At 37.3% G+C, this 18793-nt stretch overlaps 1 protein-coding gene across 3 annotated transcripts in view; it reads right to left on the bottom strand.

The window, feature by feature from the left end:
• The window catches only part of Lpgat1 (lysophosphatidylglycerol acyltransferase 1), a 79373-nt gene that overhangs the window by 19199 nt on the left and 41381 nt on the right, over positions 1-18793 (bottom strand). For all 3 annotated transcript variants that reach the window (XM_070041553.1, XM_070041554.1, XM_070041555.1), the window contains 3 exons: positions 15106-15201; positions 11349-11622; positions 6763-6889 (listed from right to left, as the gene is read on the bottom strand). In XM_070041553.1, coding sequence (XP_069897654.1) covers positions 6763-6889; positions 11349-11622; positions 15106-15201 — 497 coding nt within the window. The remainder of the gene's footprint in view (positions 1-6762; positions 6890-11348; positions 11623-15105; positions 15202-18793) is intronic.

The following is an 18793-nucleotide window of genomic DNA, read 5'->3' as shown; positions in this document are numbered from 1 at the left end:
AATCTGTTTAATATCTATTAAATGTTATGCATTTTAAATGTGAACTTATAAATTTTTTATAACTATGAGATGAAAACACTTAGGTTGCAACCAACTAAGTCCTGATTCTAAATTGAGTGGACAATTTCATTTTCCAATTAATTTTTTAAAATTGGGGACTTAATAAATGCACACTGTAAAAAACAAAAATGCTAAATAAGATAATAATAAGTAGGAGCCTCTACCCAGAGACACATAGCCAATGGCTGAATACCTTCCTGTCTTTCTGTTGCAGAGGGACAAGGATGGGGATGGAAGAACATTACCTTTAAAACTCTTTTGGTTTGTTTGAAGTACTTTCTGCAGAAGCTCCAATTAAATTATAAACAAGCTTTCCAGCATTGACTTTAGAATTTGTCCCAGTTTTTAAGATGTTAATATGTGAAAAATGTCCATCTTTTTTTTTTTTGGTCAGTCATAGGGCTTGAACTCTGGGCCTGGGTGCTGTCCCTCAGCTCTTCAGCTGAAGACAGGTGCTCTACCACTTGAGCCACAGCACCACTTCCATTTTTTTGGTGGTTTATTGGAGATAAGAGTCTCATGGACTTTCCTGCCTGGGCTGGGTTTGAACTGTGAACCTCAGATCTCAGCCTCCTGAGTAGCTAGGATTACAGGTGTGAGCCACAGGTACCCGGATTAATTTATTAATTATGGTACACTGTGCCATTTTCATTACTTGAATTTGGCATTTAAGATGTGAAAGTACCTCATCTATATGAGATATACTTTAAATATCACTTGTATAACTACTAAATATAAGAAATATAAGATCGGGGCTGGAAAGGTGGCTCAGTGGTAAAGTGCTTGCCTTGCATGCATGAGGCCCTGAGTTCGATTCCTCAGCACCACATAAGCAGAAAAGGCCGGAGGTAGCGCTGTGGCTCAAGTGGTAGAGCGCTAGCCTTGAGCTGAAGAGCTCAGGGAAGGCGCCCGGGCCCAGAGTTCAGGCCCCATGACCAACAACAAAAAAAAAAGAAAGAAATATAAGATCACATTGGGCTTAGGGGACAAGAACAATTTAAAAGACGATGAAAAGATGACATTTAAGGGAAGATTTTCAGGGAGTGAGGGAATCAATCTTGTAGATTTCTAAAGGAAGGCTCTTTGTGGAGGAGGAAACAGCCAGCAGGAAGTCCGAGATATGAACATGTTCAGTAACAGCAAGATGTAAGTAGAAGTAGTGGGCATGAAGTCAAAGGGAAGAAAAAGGGTTTTCCACACCACTGCAAGATTCCCAAGTTTAGATGTGGAAGCTACTGTAAAATTCTCAGCCTAACACTTACACAATCTGACTTGGCTATCAAATGGATTACTCTGGATACTATGCTGGAAGTAGATGCTAGAGGAACATAAGCCTTAGGAGATCTTACAGTTTTCTTGGAACAGGCTAGAAGTGATGGTAACCAGGAACAGGATGAAAAGAAATGGTCAGATCCAGGATATATATTTGAGTTTTAAACCCAAAGGATTATATAGTGAAACCAAATAAGCACCAAAAAAGCTGGATGTGGAGCTATGGCTCAAGTGGTAAAGTACTAGCTTTGAGCAAAAAAGCTCAGGGACAGGGCCCAGGTGCTGAATTCAAGCCCCAGGATACACACACACACACAGACACACACACACACACACACACACACACGCACACACACACGCACACACGCGCACGCGTGCACACACACACATGCACACAGCCCTATTTTACCTTTTCACTTATCTTTATTCGCTCAAATGAATTTTATAACTATTTTGTCAAGTTTCCTGAACAACCATTCTGGATTGTGACTACAATGGGGCTGGAAAGTTGGCTCAGTGGTAGAGCGCTTGCCTTGCATCCCGGAGGCCCTGGGTTTGATTCCTCAGCACCACATAAGCAAAAAGAAAAAAGCCAGAAGTGGCGCTGTGGCTCAAGTGGTAGAGCGCTAGCCTTGAGCTGAAGAGCTGAGGGACAGCACCCAGGCCCAGAGTTCAGGCCCCACGACTGGACCCAAAAAAACCCAAAAATTATAGATTCATTTGGAGTAACAAACTATAATTTTGAGTTTTCTCTTCTTTCCTTATTAAGATATTTTATGTTTTAATATTTTACATAATACACAATGACAAGTGAAATGATGTTCAAGTCTTGCTTCAATTTGGGTCTGGGCAATAAAAGAGGAAACATCCTTGGCCTTAAGTTGGTACTTGTTGAAGGGGTAAGGTTGGGGACATAAGGCTTCATTTATAGGCTGTTACACATTTAATTAAGAAAACAGGGGCTGGGAAGGTGGCTCAGTGGAAGAGTGCTTGTCTTGCATGCATGAGGTCCTGGGTTCTATTCCTCAGCACCACATAAGCAGAAAAAGCAGGAAGTGGTGCTGTGGTTCAAGTGGTAGAGCACTAGCCTTGAGCTGAAGAGCTGAGGGACAGGGCCCAGGCCTAGAGTTCAGGCCCACGACCAAAAAAACAAAAAACAAAAACCAATAAATAAACAAATACAAAAAGTTCATTTAAAAAAAATTAAGAAAACATTGGGGCAAATGTGTCAAAATGGTTTTATATATATACTTTACATAGGCAGTGAGCATATTTGTCTTAAAGCATAGATATTTCTTCTCTGAATTAAAACCCCCAAGTAGAAAAGTAAGTTCTTGCCTCAAGTCCCTAATTGAATACCCTTTCCAAAGTAACCAATTCTGCCATCAAATCAGACATGACAACAATGTTTCTGCTTTTGGTAATCTATCTATGCCACTACACTTAAGACTTCATTTTTTTCTTCAATTTTTAAAAATAAAAAGGATCATCTTTAACTTCCCAATTTGGAGTGAAGCAGACATTTATATTAAGGAGAGGAATTATTGTTCTTTTTACCCCTTTGAACACTCTTGCCTATGATTAAAATCTAATCATGCTTAGTTTGCTGATTACTTAACAGCAGAGTACTGTGTCTACTACCTATTTAATAGTAATAAGCTGTCTTCTAGTTTAACTAAAGTAAAAAGGGGAAGGGGAAGGAAAAGGTCTTTCTTCTCAGATGTTTTCCATAGTTAAGCCTTAATTCCTCTTGTAAAACAAGCTTTACTCCTCCCTTTCTCCCTCCTGATTTTTAGTTTTTTGACACAGGGTCTCACTACCATAGCAGGCTGACCTTGAACTCTAGATCCTCCTGGCCTTGAACTCAATCCTCTTGCCTCAGTCACAATGTCTTACAAATTCCTGAAAGAAAAGGAAAGTATATTTCCTCACCTGTCCCATGAGTCCTAGGGTATGCATACATAAATAACTGGGCATAATGTGCACTTTAATGAATTTTTCAGAGTATTATTCCATATCTTAATTTAATCTCTACAAACCCAACACAACAAAGCTTTCTTTTTAAAAAAATTTTATGCCTTGCAATAACATTTCTATAAACATACTTCCGCGAAACTTCTTTTAAATCATTGGAAGTATTATTCTGTATCAAATCAAATGGTCCTCATTCTCTATCAGCAATATAGTTTTATTTTCTAAGATACAAATTCTTTATTTATGAGTCATAATTAGGAGAACACAATGAATGCTATGAACCTTCTCTGTAAAAAATCCTACATTATACACAAAGTTTGCATATAAATTCAGCAAAAAAAAATTCTGAGATCTATCCATGAGCCCAAATGGTAAGGAACTGTGTTTCAGCTGAATTTAAGAGTCTTATCCTGAGGCTGGGAAGGTGGCTCAGTGGTAGAGCGCTTTGCCTTGCATGCCTGAGGCCCTGGGTTCAATTCCTCAGCACCACATAAGCAAAAAGAAGAAGACCGGAAGTGGCACTGTGGCTCAAGTGGTAGAGCACTAGCCTTGAGGTAAAGAGCTGAGGGACAGCGCCCAGGCCCAGAGTTCAGGCCCCACAACCGGACTGCCCCCCCCCCAAAAAAAAGAGTCTTATCCTTACTCTTGTTAAAGTAATTCTCCTAAAAATGGGCCAGTTCTTCAATTTTTAAGATCCTTTATCATTTATTTTTTTCTGATTATCTACAAGTAAATTCCATCTATTTCCTGCCAGCTTAGGCAAGAAAGTCCAGGAAACTCTTATCTTCAACTAAGCAAAAATCAGAAGTGGAGCTATGGTTCTAGTGGCAGAGCACTAGTCTTGAGCAAAAAAGCTCAGGGATAGCGCCCAGGCTCTTAGTTCAAGCCCCGAGACAATATACGCACCAAAAAAGGCAAGTTGGGTTAACTATAACTGAATGGCTGGATACTAGAATGTTTTCTTCTTTCTTTTAGTTGTTCAGGGTACAGTTTGCTAAAAATATCATGTATATTCAGTGCAAATGCAATCTATCTGTATGCTACACATATCCAACTACCATGTAACCCTAGTTTAGACATTAACACTGAACTTTACTGATAATATTATTCCTAGAGCAATTCTTCCAGGGCCTAGCACATAACCTTTTATATAGTGCTCAGCAACTTAAGAAAGATATACAACATTCATGGAGTAAGAATCAAAGCAGTCTGAAGAATTATACTCTTATAGCTGGGTGTGGTGGCTCATGCCTGTAATCCTAGCTACACCAGAGGCTGAGATTGTGAAGATTATGATTCAAAAATCAGTCCAGGCAAAACAACCTGTGAGACCTCCATCTTAACCAATAATAATCTAGGAGTGGTGGTGTACATCTGTGATCTCAGCTATGTGGGAAGTGTAAATAAGGAAGGAAGAATGCAGTCCTGGCCAGCCCAAGTAAAAAGCAAGACCCTATTCAAAGGATAACAAAAGCAAAAAGGGCTAAGGATGTGGCTCAGGTGGTAGAGTTTCTGCCTACCAAGTATGAAGACCTGAGTGTACCACCAAAAAAAGAAAAAAAAAAAAGAATTACATTCTACTATTATGTTATGCATGGACTTCCCAATTTGGCAATGTAAGTCAAACAGTAAAATCAACTGTAATTTTATAGCCATCTATCATACATCAAAAGTCCAAACTAGAATTTTTTTTTTTTGATGTCAGTACTTAGGCTTGAACTCAGGGCCTGGGTGCTGTCTGTACTTAGCTTTTACTTCTGGCTTTTTGGTAATTAATTGGAGAAAAATATTATGGACTTTCCTACCTGGACTGGCTTCAAACTGTGATGCTCAGATCTCACCCTCTTTTTTTTTTTTGTGTCCAGTCGTGGGGCCTGAACTCTGGGCCTGGGCGCTGTCCCTCAGCTCTTCAGCTCAAGGCTAGCACTCTACCACTTGAGCCACAGCGCCACTTCTGGGTTTTTTCTTTTTTTTGTGTCCAGTCGTGGGGCCTGAACTCTGGGCCTGGGCGCTGTCCCTCAGCTCTTCAGCTCAAGGCAAGCACTCTACCACTGAGCCAACTTCCCAGCCCCAGATCTCACCCTCTTGAGTAGCTAAAATTACAAGCATGAGCCATCAATACCTGGCTAACATTTACTTTTTTTGGTCAGTTGTGGGTCTTGAACTATGGGCCTAGACACTATCCCTCAACTCTTCAGCTCAAGGTGAGCACTCTACTTCTGGTAGAAGTGGTAGAAGTGGTACCATAGCACCACTTCTGGTTTTCTGGTGGTTAAGTAGAGATAAGAGTCTCATGGACTTTCCTGCCCAGTCTGGCTTTGAACCAGTATCCTCAGATCTCAGCCTCCTGAGTAGCTAGGATTACAGGTGTGAGCCACTGGTGCCTGGCTAACATTTACTTTTAAGTTACAAAATTTAAGTTTTAAATCCCTCCAACCTGTCCTTGTATTTACATATAAATATTCTTCCAACTACATACTTACAGAATGCTGATTAAACATGTGATGCACATGAAAACAAGCTAGCTATCTGTTATTGATGGCTATGCAATTTGAGCAATTTTCCTTTCATCTTGAGTGTCCTTTATGGGTACTGTTATCTTCCTTGGGACTAATTCCTCACATTTTAAGTTAGTTACTTTGCTGAGGTGTCTGACAGGGAGATGAAAGCTAAATGGCCTATACAAGCCTTATCCATGTCATGCTTTAATATGAACTTTCACAAATTTACAAGAAACTCCTTCCAAAAATGTACATTAAAAAAAAATCTCAAGAAGCTAGCAAGACTACTCAATAAATATTTTTTCTTTTATTTATGCACATAGGATGGTCATAGCAAAATATTAAAAAATATGTAAGAGTAAGTCATATCTAAGTTATCAGTTTACTCACTCAGAATTTTTTTTTTGAACTCAGGGCCTTGGCGCTGTCCCTGAGCTTCTTTTGTTCAAGGCTAGCACTCTACCATTTGAGCCACAGCACCACTTCTGGCTTTTTCTGTTTATGTGGTACTAAGGAACTGAACCCAGAGCTTCATGCATGCTAGACAAGAACTCTACCTCTATGCCACATTCCCAGTCCTCAATCATAAAATTTTATGTGGATTAATCTTTTCAAAACAAAGTCCACTTCTATTAACACATATCTAGGTAACCCAAGTGAGTGTATGTTTATTTCTGACATCACAGTTTCTGAAATCACAGTGTCTGCAGAATACCATTTTTAGAGATCTATATTACTTGGTGAAAACTACTTCAAACAAATGACTGTTTCATATTAAACATTTAGCGTAAGAGTAATTTTCATTCCTGCAACCATGAATCATGAGATGTAATTCAAGCTGGCAAGAGCAAGGCCCCAAGTTCAAACTCCAGTGCCACCAAAATAATTTAAAAACTTACACTGTCCTGAGGTAGTATGGCTGGATCTATAGTGAGTACTAATGAATAATTCTTACCTGTAATGTACATGTGTGACTGTTGGTTTCCTGTACCCAAGGATCCAGGTTTGAATATCTATAGGCTCAGCTTTGGGATAAGCTATGGTTGTATCTATTATCCACTGGAGGCCTTGTGATTTGCTTTCTGAGAACAAATAAAAAAATGATTTAAGATTGGATCAAATTTTATGCTATCTAAGACAAACAATACAATATATCTTATTTGAGCAGCAAAAAGTTTATCAATATAACTTCTGCTTTAAAAAACAGAATTCTGGTTCTATAATGCACTTATGATTAAATTTAAAACTGTAAATTTTAAATTAAATATTTCTAGCCAGATGCTGGTGACTCATGCCTGTAATCCTAGTTACTCAGTAAACTAAGATCTAAGGATTGAGACTTGAAGCCAGCCTAGGCGGAAAGTCCATGAGATTCTTATCTTCAACTCAGTGAGAAGAGGTGGAATGACCCAAGTAGTAAATTGCCAGCCTTGCGTGAAAAAAATCAAGCTAGAGCACTAGTTCAAGCCCCAGTACTAACAAAAAAATTAAACTAATTTAATTAAAATTTCTTATTATAAAATGAACGAACTTTGAACAAATAATACAACACTATTATTTACTACATATGTACCATGAGATTATTCCATATACTCATAGACTATTACTTATACTTATTATAATGTTGTATTTTGTCACTGTTATAAAAATGGCTATGAAGAAAAAGGTTAGAAGTTAAAGCATCCTATCACAAAAATGAAAAAAGAGTTCTAATCAAAACCAAGCAATTCCCTAAATGAAATGTAATATAATACAAACACCAAAATCTGCAATGTTTAGGTGAAAGAGCAATAGAAACAAGCATTTGTAGACATTTCAGTCAGTTAGAAGCTCCTCCAATTTTAGCCTTCCTGTCCTTCAGAAGGAGTAAAAGTGCTGTCAGAGGGGTTGGGGAAATTCTATTTAGTCCTCTCCTTTGTAACTTAAAAGTGTAATAGTAGCTGGCTGCTGATGGTTCACGCCTGTAATCCTAGCTACTCAGGAGGCTGAGCTCTGAGGATTCTGGTTCAAAGACAGCCTGGGCAAGAAAGTCTGTGAGATTCTTATCTCCAATTAACCACCAGAAAACCGGAGGTGGTGTGGTGGATCAAGTGGTAGAGTGTTCGCCTTGAGCTAAAGGGCTCAGGGACAGTGCCCAGACCCAGAGTTCAAGCCCTACAACTGACAAAAAAACAAAATAAAACAAAACAACAACAAAAAAGTGTAATGGTTGTTCTGTTTAAAGTACCAAAGATTTGAAAAAAATAAATAAATAAAGTACCAAAGAGATTAACAACAACGATAACAACAACAACAACAATAAAACCCTCACAGGAAGTAGCACTATAGCTTAAATGGTAGAGCCCTAGCCTTGAGCACAAAGAGGCTCAGGAACAACGACCCGGCCAAGAGTTAAAGACCCACAACTGACCAAAAAACAAAAACCCTCTAATTTTCAAGCTTAAATCTAAATGCACATTAAGAATCAATGAAACATTTTTTTTTTGCTTTCATACATTAAAATCTGGCCATAAATTCTTTAAAGATTTTTGAACAACATTCTGAAGGAGGAAAAATAACCTTTAAAAGAAGTTTAAAAAAAAAAACCTAAAACTCATTTAAAAGTAACTTGCTGGGGGAGGGGCACACGACTATAATCCCAGCACTATGTGGGAAGATTGTGAGTTCAAGGCTAGCCTGGAAAACATAGCAAGACTCTGTCTCAAAGCAAACAAATAACAAAAAAACAAACAAACAAAACCCAACCCCCACCATTAAGGGAATAGATTCTGTGTAAAGATTTTAACAAGCTACCAGTTATATATTCTGGGTAAAGCATACTGATAATCTCTGAGATACATCTGAAAAAAAAAAAACCAAACCAAACCAAACCCACAAGATGGATGGAGAGAAGGGTAGAGAGAAATGTGAGAAAGCAAATATAGCAATTTCTTATAGAATCTAGTTGGGCAGTTTATGTATAATCTCTGTAAATTCTTTGGATTTTATTTGAAAACTTTCATAATAAAGGAAGAAGCTTTCAGCGTCCCAGTTAATATGTAATGAATCATACACCAAACACAAAAAACCCAAATGCTTTTCAAGTTAACCAGATAGGCTAACCAGATAACCAGATAGTTGACCAGATAACTGTGATTTATTTGCATCACATATTACAAGAAATGGAAAGTCATGGTTTGTATTTACAGGGGATAAAACACTAGCTCAGGCTGGAAAGTATGAGAGACTCAACTCTATCCACAAATTACTCAGAAACAGCTAAAAGTGGCACTGTGGCAAGTGGCAGAGTGCTAGCCTTGAGCAAAAGAAGCTCAGGGACAGCACCCAAAAGCCCCGAGTTCAAACTCTAAGACTGGCAAACAAACAAACAATCCAAAAAAACAATACTTGCTAATACAAACATTAAGGAAAACAGAATACAGAATATCAAAACATAAAGAAGAAAGTAGTGTAATACAGGTCAAACTAGTTTTCGGAAATAATGACCTTTACTAAACAGCTACAATTTTTAAAAATTAAGGTAACAAACAATAAAGTACTTTGCTATAAAGAGAAATTGTCTCTCCAAAAGAAAACCATCTTCTTTACTCCTAAGCAACTGGTATGACATTTGCCCCTTCCTTTGAGACTTAGAACACCACAAGGTCAAGGTAGTGACCAACGGACTATTTAGACAATAGTCTGCCTTAGTGGGACTAATTCTGTTTGAAAGACCTTTGCCTTCAGCTTTGGCTTGGCAACTGCCAGTGTCTCTCCATCAGTGAAGCTGGAGTGAAGCTATTTTGAACTTTCCTTTTCTATTAAAAGACTCTTTCAATTTGTCTTTTTAATGGATGATGAAAGATAGTTGACTGCCAAGCAGTTCCTTGAAAAAAACGAACAAACAAATGAGCAGAAAAACTCAGTGCGATCTAATGGGCATTATTTCTACATCCTCTTTTTAGCACCATTTAAAATGTAGTTTTGAGAGTCAATAGTTCAATCTTTATTTTATTCAAAGAATATTAAAATAACAAAATGCTACTAGGGAAAAAGGCCTGGAAAATATCATTCACCTTCTTAATTTATAACTTTTCCCTAAATTTTTATAGTGGTAGTGGCTTGCAGCTTGTTCAAAAGACTTGTGCAGTTGACACAAACACCTTCTGCAAACCTTCACAAGACAATTTTGTCTATTGATGACTGCCTACATATTCTTTTCCATAAAAGAAATTACTTTAAAGAAGGGGAAATTCAACTAGGTTCTACTTACTGGCTTACTCATATAATTCCACCTATTCTGTTGGCTCAGATGTCAAGAATCACATGGCCTAGGCAACAAAGTCTGGGAGACACATCTCCAATTAACAAGGCTGGAAGCATGGCTCAAGTGGTAAAGTACTATCCGAACAAGCAAGCTGAACAAGCCTGAGGCCTTGAATTCAAGTTCTGGTATCAGAAATTTAAAAAGAAACTCAAAAAGTATTAAGAAATGGGGCAATATACATAATGCAACAACTTAGAGAAACAATGCTAATACTTTTAGAATCTCTTCTGCTGTCATACAGTTCATAGCCTTTGTTGATATTGTTCCACAAGAGTTGTGTGTTTCCCCACCTTGCTAACAATGTGGCATAAGCACTCTGCCAAACCAATAAAACCTTTTCTCATCATTATAGTGATCATGTTATATTCCACAGAACAGATGTTTAATAATTACTTATCCATTCTCCCTCTGATCATTTATATTATAACTAGTACTGTGATAAATTTCAATGCCTGGACTTCAGATTATTTCCTTTTGGTAAATATTACTTGCAATAGACTAACAAATCTATTTATTAACATTTTGAAGGGCTTAATAATGTCATTAATTAAATTTATTGCCTAGTAAAAGCAAACAAAAGTTAGAAAGCTTTTACAGAAAAAACTGATTAAGTGAAAAACATGTATCATTACTATGATAGTTTTTCCCAACTATTTATTTCTGTATTTCTTTTTTTTTTTTTTTTGGGTCCGGTCGTGGGGCCTGAACTCTGGGTCTGGGCGCTGTCCCTCAGCTCTTCAGCTCAGGACTAGCGCTCTACCACTTGAGTTACAGCACTAATTCCGGCTTTTTTCTTTTTGCTTATGTGGTGCTGAGGAATCGAACCCAGGGCCTCAGGCATGCAAGGCAAGCGCTCTACCACTGAGCCACCTTCCCAGCCCCTTCTGTATTTCTTTTAACCTAGCAATTCCACTTCTAGGCAACTGTGCCACAGAAAGAGTTTCACAACACATAGATATTTCTATGAATGTTTAATTTGCAGTGGGATATGTCCCGAGTAAAGATATGTGGGCAGGAAAAACACCTTTGACTTTACACATTTCTGTATTACTTGAACAAATTATTGTAAGCACAGACTGCTTTCGTAAATAAAAATCACCACAACTTAACAGTTTTATCCCCTTGAGTATTATTTCTATTTGATAAAAATTATATTTCAAAACCAATTACATCTTCTGGAACTCCAGAAAAACCTTCAATTCCTACAAGGTTTGAAATGCTAAAAGCCATCATACCTAATTGTTTCGCATCTCCTCCTGCTGGACTTCCATTCTCCTGTCGTGCTACCAGTGCATTCAGAATAATTTGTGTGGCCCCAAACCTTGGCAAAGTGACGTGTGTAAGAAATGGCAAGTTGTTTTTCTTTGCAAATGCCTGACTCGTTTCTCGCCTCTTCCTGAGGAAGCCCCCTTCGGGAAACAAAACAATCCATTTTCGATTTCTGTTCCTGTAGTTATGTTCTAGGTGCTTCTTGAGAAGAAGCAGTTGCTGGTCACGATGAGATTTTCCCTAGAAGGTACACACATACAGTAAGGACAGGTATCTCTGAAACTGAAATGCTGGAGGATTAAGTAGAAATAATAGTTTCTAAAATCCAATCATAGGAAAGAACAGTGACTGCCCCCCTCTTCCACTTCTCTTTGTTACTCTGGGGCTAAAATGAGAGACATTATTAGTGCTTCAATAAATCTTTGTTTCTGAAAGGAAAGCAATTTGCTCATTCACCAACTCAGTGAGGGAATGCCTACTACTTGAAAAGCATAGTCAAATTTTCGAGTCAGAGGAATCAGCAGGAAGCCCTTGGGCAGTTGACGACCTTGGGAAGGTAGTAAATCTAGGGTGTAAATTCAGTTGATGACATGCACTAGGAAAAAAAGAGAGTCAAGGTGGTCAGGGCAAGCCGCTGCAAGATGACAATGAGCAAGATGCTGCTACTGTGAGAAAATATGAAGAGGCAGAATACTCCAGTGACAAGAACAAAAACAAGACGAAGGCCCAGAGGTGGGAACATACTTTGCATGTTCAAAGAACAAAGGCCAATGAGGCTGAAGAAATGCACAGGGTAGTCAGTGGGAGAAGATGACAAAGCAGAGGGAAGTAGAGGCCAAATAAAAATGGACCGGTCAGAAGAAGTTTCAGATGTGAAACCTCTACAGAGTTTTGAACCAGAAAGTATCCGAGTCTTGTTTATTCTTATATGCATAAGCTAAAATCTCATTTGCACTACAGTCAAAATCTGTGACAAAAAGCTCATAGGCTTTCCAAGAGAGAGTGGCCTGCAGTGGTTGACACAAGGTTCAACTATAGTGTATTCATGAGAAGTGGGTACACTCAGGCAGAACTCTGAAAGCAAAGTTAACAGGACATTCTGAGGGATCAGATTTTTGTTGTGAGGAAAAGAGTAGGAAGAGGCTGAAGATTAAATACAGGAACCCAGAAAAATGTAGAAGAAGGCCCCAAATCTATAACTGAGTACCATAAAAGTTCTTCCTTTCAGTATGATCAACTTGCTAATAATTTCTAGACAAGGCAATTCTAAAACCTTCTTAAGTTGGGCATCAGTGGCTTATGCCTGTAATCCTCACTACTCAGGAGGCTGAGATTTGAGGATGGAGGTTCAAAGCCAGCCTGGGAAGGAAGTTTGTAAGATTCTTATCTCCAATAAACCACCAGAAAACTGGAAGTGGCACTGTGGCTCAAGTGGTAGAGCGTTCGCCTTAAGCTGAAGAGCTGAGGGACAGCCCCCAGGCCAGAGTTCAAGCCCCAAGACCACTAAATAAATAAATAAATAAATAAATAAATAAATAAATAAATAAATAAAACCTTCTTAAAACAATCAGTGCATATTCAGTCTTCAGTATCCCAAATATAAAACAACAAAGATATTTTATTAGCTGGTTAGGTGGCTTACTGAATTGAACTCATAATTTTTAAGTTACCAAGACAAAATACTTTTATTTTTACTATTCTTGGAGGGCTTGTAAAAAATGACCTATTAGCAAAGTGCTAAGAGATTAAAAGAAGTTTTCAATTCCAATAGCTTATTATAGAATTCCTTAATTAATTTGTATTGAGGACTAAACTCCACTAAACTACATTCCCAGCCCTACTTTCTTACTTTTTGTTTGAGAGAGAGAGAGAGAGAGAGAGAGAGAGAGAGAGAGAGAGAGAGAGAGAGAGAGAGTGTGTCCTGAGCTTAAACTCAGGGATACTCTGGGTATTATCCCTGAGCTTTTTTGCTCAAAGTTGATGCCACTTGAGCCACAGCTCTACTCTTGGCTTTTTTGTGGATAATTGGAAATAGACTTAGTGACTTTCCTGCCCAGACTGGCTTTGAACCATAATATTCAGACCTCAGCCTCCTGAGTAGCTGGGATAACAGGTATGCGCACTGGCACCAAGTCTGTTTTAGATTTGTATAATTAATCTATTAGAGGAAAAATGTTGGTCTTCAGAGAAAGGAAAAATGTTGGTCTTCAAAGATGAATTTGTAGCCCTGTCAGATATACTTATGTATTTTTTATGTATATAAAACTTTACATTGTAATTAAGGAAAGTATTATGAAATATGTAATTTTTCATTTTTAGCACCTCTACTGATAATTTAGCCTTTTCTAGACTCTTGAGAGTTATCACAGAATCAACTGTTATAGTATACTACAAAATAATTACTTTCTCAGATCTCAGGATATGAGGAGCTTAACCTCCACTTGACTTCCCCAAGTTGCTAAGCTTTGTAATGGTCGGTTCTGCTGTCTACAAAAGTAAGCAGTATGTAAAAAACAAAAATATGTTCTGTATATGAAACTATGTGAAAAAGGAGGATGTGTTCCTTGGAAGTTTTTACTCACTTCTAGCTAATTTCTAGTTTGTAGTTTTTAGAAGAGGTTTCATTCAATGCACTAGTTATTTATGAAGTACTCATTGTACAAGATGGTAAATACATAAACACCAAATAAGTGTGGCATGACCATGCGGAGAAACTCTTCACATGTTATTGCTTTCCTCTTGGGAGAAAATAAAGGGTGTGATACTAGCAGCATGTGTAGGAAATACTATAATGCAGAACTGACAGGCTAAGAAGTTATACTAATTTTCCTACACTAAACTATTCCTCATGGTTGGGACCCTTCTTAATTCCCCATTATCCATTAAATCCATACTTACATTCTTTAGAATTCATGCCAAATATCATTTTCTGTAAAGTTTTTCTGGGTTCACAGAAATTTGATATACTTACTTTTCCTAGTATGAATTTCCAAAACATTTTCTATTACTATTATTTATTTATATATAATGAGCTTCCTACTGGTGGTTAATATATCTTCTGTATTATATGATAAGGCTTTGTAAATAAAAAATAATGATAATATAATAACAGTGGTAATCCTGACAAAATGATAATGAAGTAGCAAGCACGATTCTTTCTGAGTGCTTCATTTGATTCCGCATAGCAGGTGTCTGCAGGAGAATTCCTATCTATTATCTATTATTTCCATGTGAAAAATGAAACTTTGGCCAGTTAAGTAATGTGTGCAATTCATATAGCTAAGAAGCTGAAGAGCAGGAAATGTCACAGGTGCTTGGCAAGTGCATTATAAGGTTCTTATTAGTTTTTGTTTTTGTTTTTGTTTTTTGCGGGGGTAGTCCTGGGGTTTGAACTCAGGGCCTGGGCACTGTCCCTGAGCTTCTTTTGCTCAGGGCTAGCACTCTACCACTTGAGCCACAGAGCCACTTCCAGCTTTTTCTATTTATGTGGTACTGAGGAATCCAACCCAGGGCTTCATGCATACTTGGTAAGCACTCTACCACCAAGCCACATTCCCAGCCCATGGAGCTTATTACTTATGCACCCTTAAATTCATGTTGCAATAAATGCTTAGGAGACAAAGATCTAAAGGAAGAGCTCCCCAATATACCAGAACTGGTTCTTCAAAATCAGTAATCAGTTTGACCAGGCTATCACTAAAGATAAAAATGCTAATCACTTACTTGTCTTATAAAGAAGTCTCCATGAATTAGAGAAACAATTCCAAAGTTTGTATACTTAAAAATATGATCCATCAGCCACATCATTTGAGCAACAACCTAAAATATTTAAAAAACAAGAGATAATTAAGTGTTGGACAAAGAAGCTTGACTTTGGTCTAATCCATGTTGTTAAGTTTTAAATATAACTATCAAGACATATTCTTTTTTTTTTTTTTGCTGGTCCTACAGCTTGAAGTTTGGGCCTAGGTACAGTGTCTGAGCTTCTTTTGCTCAAGGCTACCTCTCTACCACTTAGCACAGTGCTACTTCTAGCTTTTTCTGAGATTATTGGAGATAAGAGTCTCACAGATTTTCCTGCCTGTGCTGGCTTTGAACTACTATCCTCAGATCTCAGCCTCCTGAGTAACTAGGATTACAGGTGAGTCACCAGTGCCTAGTTCAGACATATTCTTAATGACTAAATATGTTAAATCTAATAAACATACATATCACTATACAACAATCGAAGATAAATTAACCTCTTAACTATAGACTTAAGATTTCAAATTTATTCTACCTAAAGTTTATTACAATTCTTATAATTTACAAAATTATATTGAATTGATATGAATAAATGGTTAAACTTAACAAAAGAAGGTTATACATTTAATTAATAAACACTAAACTTTATAAAATGTAAGTGTACCTTAACGGATAAGAGATGAAAAGTTACTGTTCAAAATAAGAAAACATTTATAAAATAATTTAATAGGATGATTCATACATTCTATTATGTTATGAGAAATAGTTATTAGTGTGTGGAAAATCATACTTATTGCTGACATATTTAAATTGTCTCAGGCCTTACACACATTGCATTGCTGACAAGATTCTCTTTGTGAGAGCAGAAGATTTCCTTTCAAGAAAATTTAAAAATTAAAAGTATAAACAGGATCTAATTAATGAACTGGTTAACTATCATTTCCTGCTGAGGAAATAGCATTCCTTGTTATAAGCCTTAAAGTAAAAGCTATAACTTCACTGAAGAATACAATGAGCGGGGAGGCCAAAATAGAATTTATTGCATTTGACAATGAAGTTGTTCCTAAAGTCTCTGGAATTTAAAATGCTGTGGAATATTTTTAAACTATTCTATAAATTAGCAATAACCTTCCCTTTGTAAATGAACTTCTGGAGTAATCAATGAATCCAAATAAGCATTCCCACTTGCAAATATAACCTAACATTGCTCTATGCGTATTAAGAAGGAAGTAGAGATTATAATGCTTTTGCCCTTACATTTCTCAATTTCTATGTTATGAAATAAGATTTTAAAAATTCTAGGTTTAAAATTATTTAGTAATTTCAGTGTATTATCAAAACTGATTGGTAATGCCAGGTGCTGGTGGCTCACACCTGTAATCCTAGTTATTCAGGAGGCTGACATCTGAGGATTGCAGATTGAAGCCAGCCCAAGCAGTAAAGTCCGTGAAACTCTTATCTCCAATAACTAACAAAAAAAGCTGGAAGGGGCTGGGAAGGTGGGTCGGTGGTAGAGTGCTTGCCTTGCATGCATGAGGCCCTGGGTTCAATTCCTTAGCACCACATAAGCAAAAAGAAAAAAGCTGAATGTGGCACTGTGGCTCAAGTGGTAGAGTGCTAGCCTTGAGGTGAAGAGCTGAGGGACAGTGCCCAGGCCCAGAGTTCAGGTCCCATGACTGGACCCCCCCCCCCCACCAAAAAAAAAAAAAAAGCTGGAAGTGGAGCTGTGGCTGAAGCAATAGAGCACTAGCCTTAAGCAAAAAAATTCAGGGATAGTGCCCAGGCGCTGAGTTCAATCTCCAGACACACACACACATACACACACACATCACACACACACGTATCACACACACACATACACACACACACACACACACACACACGTATCACCTAACCTGAAAGTAAAAACAAAACTACTTAGGATATGAAAATGAACCACAAATAAATTAGAAACTTTCTATGTAATCAAACCAACCAACCTTCCACTTGTCAATATGACCTATGAATTTCAGATTACCTAACATTCTGGTGAGTATAGTTATCATCTGAGTCAGAATACAATTAGGCATATTTATACTGTTCATTTCAGTTATTCTTTGAGAGTCAAAAACCACTTAAGACCACTGTATGATCTCAGAGCAATTACGGTTAAGTGTAATTTTCCTATCAGTGTGAATAAAAATGTCAATTGGGGAAATCTCTTCTATAGAAAGCCAAATAAAGTAGTTTCTACAATTTTTTTTTTTTTTTGGTTCTACAAATTTTTAACAGCAGGCTAGGAATGTGGCTTAGTGGTAGAGTGCTTGCCTAGCATGCATGAAGCCCTGGGTTCGTTTCCTAAGTACCACCTAAACAGAAAAAGCCGGAAGTAGCACTGTGGCTCAAGTGGTAGAGTGCTAGCCTTGAGCAAAAGAAGCTCAGGGACAGTGCCCAGGTCCTGAGCTCAAGCACTATAACTGGCAAAAAAAAAAAAAAAAAAAAAAAAGAAGCATGAATTTAAAGGACAAGCAGTAAGTATTATCATAAGTGCAAATATATCTACATAGTAACACAATTTTAATAATTCAATAATCTGACTGTAAGAGGGATCATGTTTATTTCCTATCCCAGCAAACTTATACTTGCTTTTCAGATAAGCAACAAAAACAAATTCTGCAGAGTCAAACATATTTTCTTTTGGTCTCACCTTATTTTCTCACTCTTCTCTTCTCCCCTAGTAAACCAAAATCACCAGACCTAAAAAAACCCCACACTTATTTTTGCCTCCATGATTTTGCCAATATTATTCACTAAAGTTAACAACCCTTGCCTCACTACTCTAACTAAATTCTACTCATCTTTCAAGGGCAAGTTTATATCTCCTCCACTCCACAAAGTTTTCTATATCCACCACGTAATGGTTAGTTCACTCTGTTAAAGCCCTTTCATTTTGCAACTAAGTATTGCTTATGACACTGTCTCTCCACCTCTTATGGAACTGCTGTCTCTTTGAGGGAAGGATCGTGCCTTTATACTTATTGTCATTGGCTATGAACATTAAGTACTTAACTAGCATCTAGTGTTTTGTTTACTTACAATTAGGCCAAATACTGACTCCACTGATTTTAAACACTATTCATTCATTTAGTTTCTACAAACCTAATTCTTTAACTTCTCAGGTAATAGTTCTTTCTAATGATGAAGATTAAACTTTTTTTTTTTTTTTTTTTTTTTGTGGATCATGGGGCTTGAACTCTGGGCCTGGGTGCTGTCCCTCAGTTCTTCACTCAAGGCTAGTGCTCTACCATTTGAGCCACAGCGCCTCTTCCTAAACTTAAGCCTAATGTCTTTGACTTCGTAAATTTAATCCAAAATAAAAATAACCTTAACTTCTCCTGGCTAAGATCCCATGCTAATATAATATCCTCATTACTTTTACTCTCTTGCCTTAAGCAATTTTTTTTATTGTATTTCTATCACTTCCCCTCCAGACAGCACTTAAGACTATATTAACTTTTCTCCATTTTCATTCCCTATTTTTAAGTAGTTTTATTGAGATGTAATTCACACCATCCCATTTGTTTACCTTTTTAAGTTCCTCGATCACTGTTCTAGAGTGACTTCAAATTACATACTTTTTTCTTTTTAATATTTTCTAAAGTTTTGGGGAAACTACACATACCAAATC

The sequence above is a fragment of the Dipodomys merriami genome, unplaced genomic scaffold, assembly GCF_024711535.1.
Source record: "Dipodomys merriami isolate MVZ:Mamm:240054 unplaced genomic scaffold, mDipMer1.0.p SCAF_31, whole genome shotgun sequence".
In the NCBI taxonomy this organism is placed as follows: Eukaryota; Metazoa; Chordata; class Mammalia; order Rodentia; family Heteromyidae; genus Dipodomys; species Dipodomys merriami.
Note: the sequence above shows the minus strand (reverse complement) of the source record. Positions and strands in the feature narration are given on the sequence as shown.